Genomic DNA, 2,360 nt, shown 5'->3' on the forward strand with positions numbered 1-2,360 from the left:
AATGGTTTGTACCCTGTACAGGTATACCATTTTTTTAATCATTTATATTGTTATTTTAAATGTACCTTTTCTATGTTTAGGTATGTTTATATACACAAATGGTTACGACTGGGTTGTAGTTACCTACAGTGCTTCAGTATAGTAACACGCCACACAGGCTTGTTGCCCCGGAGCAGCAGGCTATCCCAGCCAGCCTAGGTGTGTAGCAGGCTAGATCATCTGGGTTTCAGCAAGTACATTCTATGATGTTTCCACAGTAATGCATTTCTGATAATGTATCTGCATTGCCAAGTGACACATGACCGTAATTGTTATATTGTATTTTTTGGTTATTTTTTTCTTTTCCATGAATATTTTTTTTTTTTTTTTTTTTTTTTGAGACCGAGTCTCGCTCTGTTGCCAGGCTGGCGCAATCATGGCTCACTGCAACCTCCACCTCCCGGGTTCTAAGCAATTCTCCTGCCTCAGCCTCCAGAGTAGCTGGATTACAGGTGCGGGCCATCATGTCCGGCTAATTTTGTATTTTTAGTAGAGACAGGGTTTCACCATGTTGGCCAGGCTGGTCTGGAACTCCGGACTTCAGGTAATCCACCCACCTTGGCCTCACAAAGTGCTGGGATTACAGGCATGAGCCACTGTGCCTACTCTCCTTGAATATTTTCAACCGATGGTTGGTTGAATCTGCAGAAGCAGAACCCACGGATGCAGAGGGCCAACTATACTCCATAGGCCAAAAAGCAAGTTGGATCAAGATAAGTAAAAGCAGAACCATGTCTAAAGTATGTCACCATTTGCATAAAAAAGGTGGGGGAGTATAATCTTACTTGCTTGAATACCAATAGAATTTTCCTGGAAGAACATACAGTTGCCCTGGGTAGCAGAATTGGGTGGTTAGAGGACAGAAATAGGAAGCAAACTTTACTATACAACAACCTTTGTGCCTTTGGAATTTTGAACCAAATGAAATGTTATTACCTATTCAAAATAGACAGGCTGGGCGAGGTGCCTCATGCCTGTAATCCCAGTACTTTGGGAGGCAGAGGCGGGTGGATCACCTGAGGCCAGGAGTTCAAGACTAGCCTGGCAAACATGGTGAAACCCCGTCTCTACTAAAAATACAAAAATTAGCTGGGCATGGGGGTGGGCACCTGTAATCCCAGCTACTTGGGAGGCTGAGGTAGGAGAATCGCTTGAACCTGGGAGGAGGAGGTTGCAGTGAGCAGAGGTCACACCACTGCACTCCAGCCTGGGTGACAGATCAAGACTGTCTCAAAAAAAAAAAAAAACAGAAAAAAAAACAAAATAGAATAAAATTGAAAGAAAAGAAACAAGTGAGTTGAAGAGCACTGGACTTCCATGTCCTTGGAGGCTATCCATCCCGAGAGCCCACCTGTGGTCTGGCCTTGTGTCTGTGGCACTGTAGTGAGGGATGGAACTCTTGTGTGGGATGTGGTAATTTTGGTCGTTGCACCAAGGCCTCTTGTCCGTTTCTGGGGAAAGATAAAGACAAGGTCCACAGTCACCCTCCCAAATGGTTTATACTCTCTCTCCTTTCTTTCACACACACATACACACACACACATACCCCACACATACATGCACAGCTCTCCACGCCCAGCTCACCTTCTCAGGCTCCAGGCCATCTTCCATCTGGTCAGGCCTCCTCTTGAGTCTGCTTCCTGAGAGAGGAAGCCGGGAAGGGGCCTTAATCCGAGGTCTCTTCAGTTCTATGTTCCCCTTTACTTCCAACAGGGGGGACCTCTGTTGGGAAAAGATATCCTTAAGACAATACCCAGGAGCCCAAATGTCCCAAGAACTTCCCATCTTGGCCCCCCCAGCCTCAATTATCAACATCACCACACCAAGCACTGAGCACCACTTGTGCCAAAAGCTGAGTTATGTGTCAGACAGACAGCATGAACAGAAGTGGGGACATAACCTAAAAGTGGGAATAACCTCTAGGAGAAAAGCTGGACTTGACTAACTTTAAGGGTAGGAGTCAAACAAGCAGAGAGGAATGGATGCTCTTTCTGGAAGGCAAAAATTCAAATATGTACATAGCATGGCTAAGAAACCAACTGGCCCTTTTGGCTGAAGCTGAAAATCATAAATAAGGGAGAGAGTGGAAAATATATGAGGGCTGAAGACTGCTTGGGAGAATCAGGCAACATTTACTGAACAATGTTTGAAATGTTTTACCTGGGCCGGGTGCAGCGGCTCACACCTGTAATCCCAGCACTTTGGGAGGCTGAGGCAGGCAGATCACAAGGTCAGGAGTTTGAGACTAGCCTGACCAAGATGGTGAAACCCTGTCTCTACTAAAAATACAAAAATTAGCTGGGTGTGGTGACGCATGCCTG

The 2,360-nt window shown here is 45.7% G+C and overlaps 1 protein-coding gene across 2 annotated transcripts in view; it reads right to left on the reverse strand.

Annotated features, from left to right (window-relative positions):
• The window catches only part of KIFC1 (kinesin family member C1), a 50,409-nt gene that overhangs the window by 35,601 nt on the left and 12,448 nt on the right, over window positions 1–2,360 (reverse strand). For both annotated transcript variants that reach the window (XM_011945462.1, XM_011945461.1), the window contains exons 2-3: window positions 1,624–1,761; window positions 1,391–1,490 (exon numbers count right to left, since the gene is read on the reverse strand). In XM_011945462.1, the coding sequence (XP_011800852.1) occupies window positions 1,391–1,490; window positions 1,624–1,761 (238 nt within the window). The remainder of the gene's footprint in view (window positions 1–1,390; window positions 1,491–1,623; window positions 1,762–2,360) is intronic.

This window comes from Colobus angolensis, unplaced genomic scaffold (genome assembly GCF_000951035.1).
Source record: "Colobus angolensis palliatus isolate OR3802 unplaced genomic scaffold, Cang.pa_1.0 Scaffold24, whole genome shotgun sequence".
NCBI lineage: Eukaryota > Metazoa > Chordata > Mammalia > Primates > Cercopithecidae > Colobus > Colobus angolensis.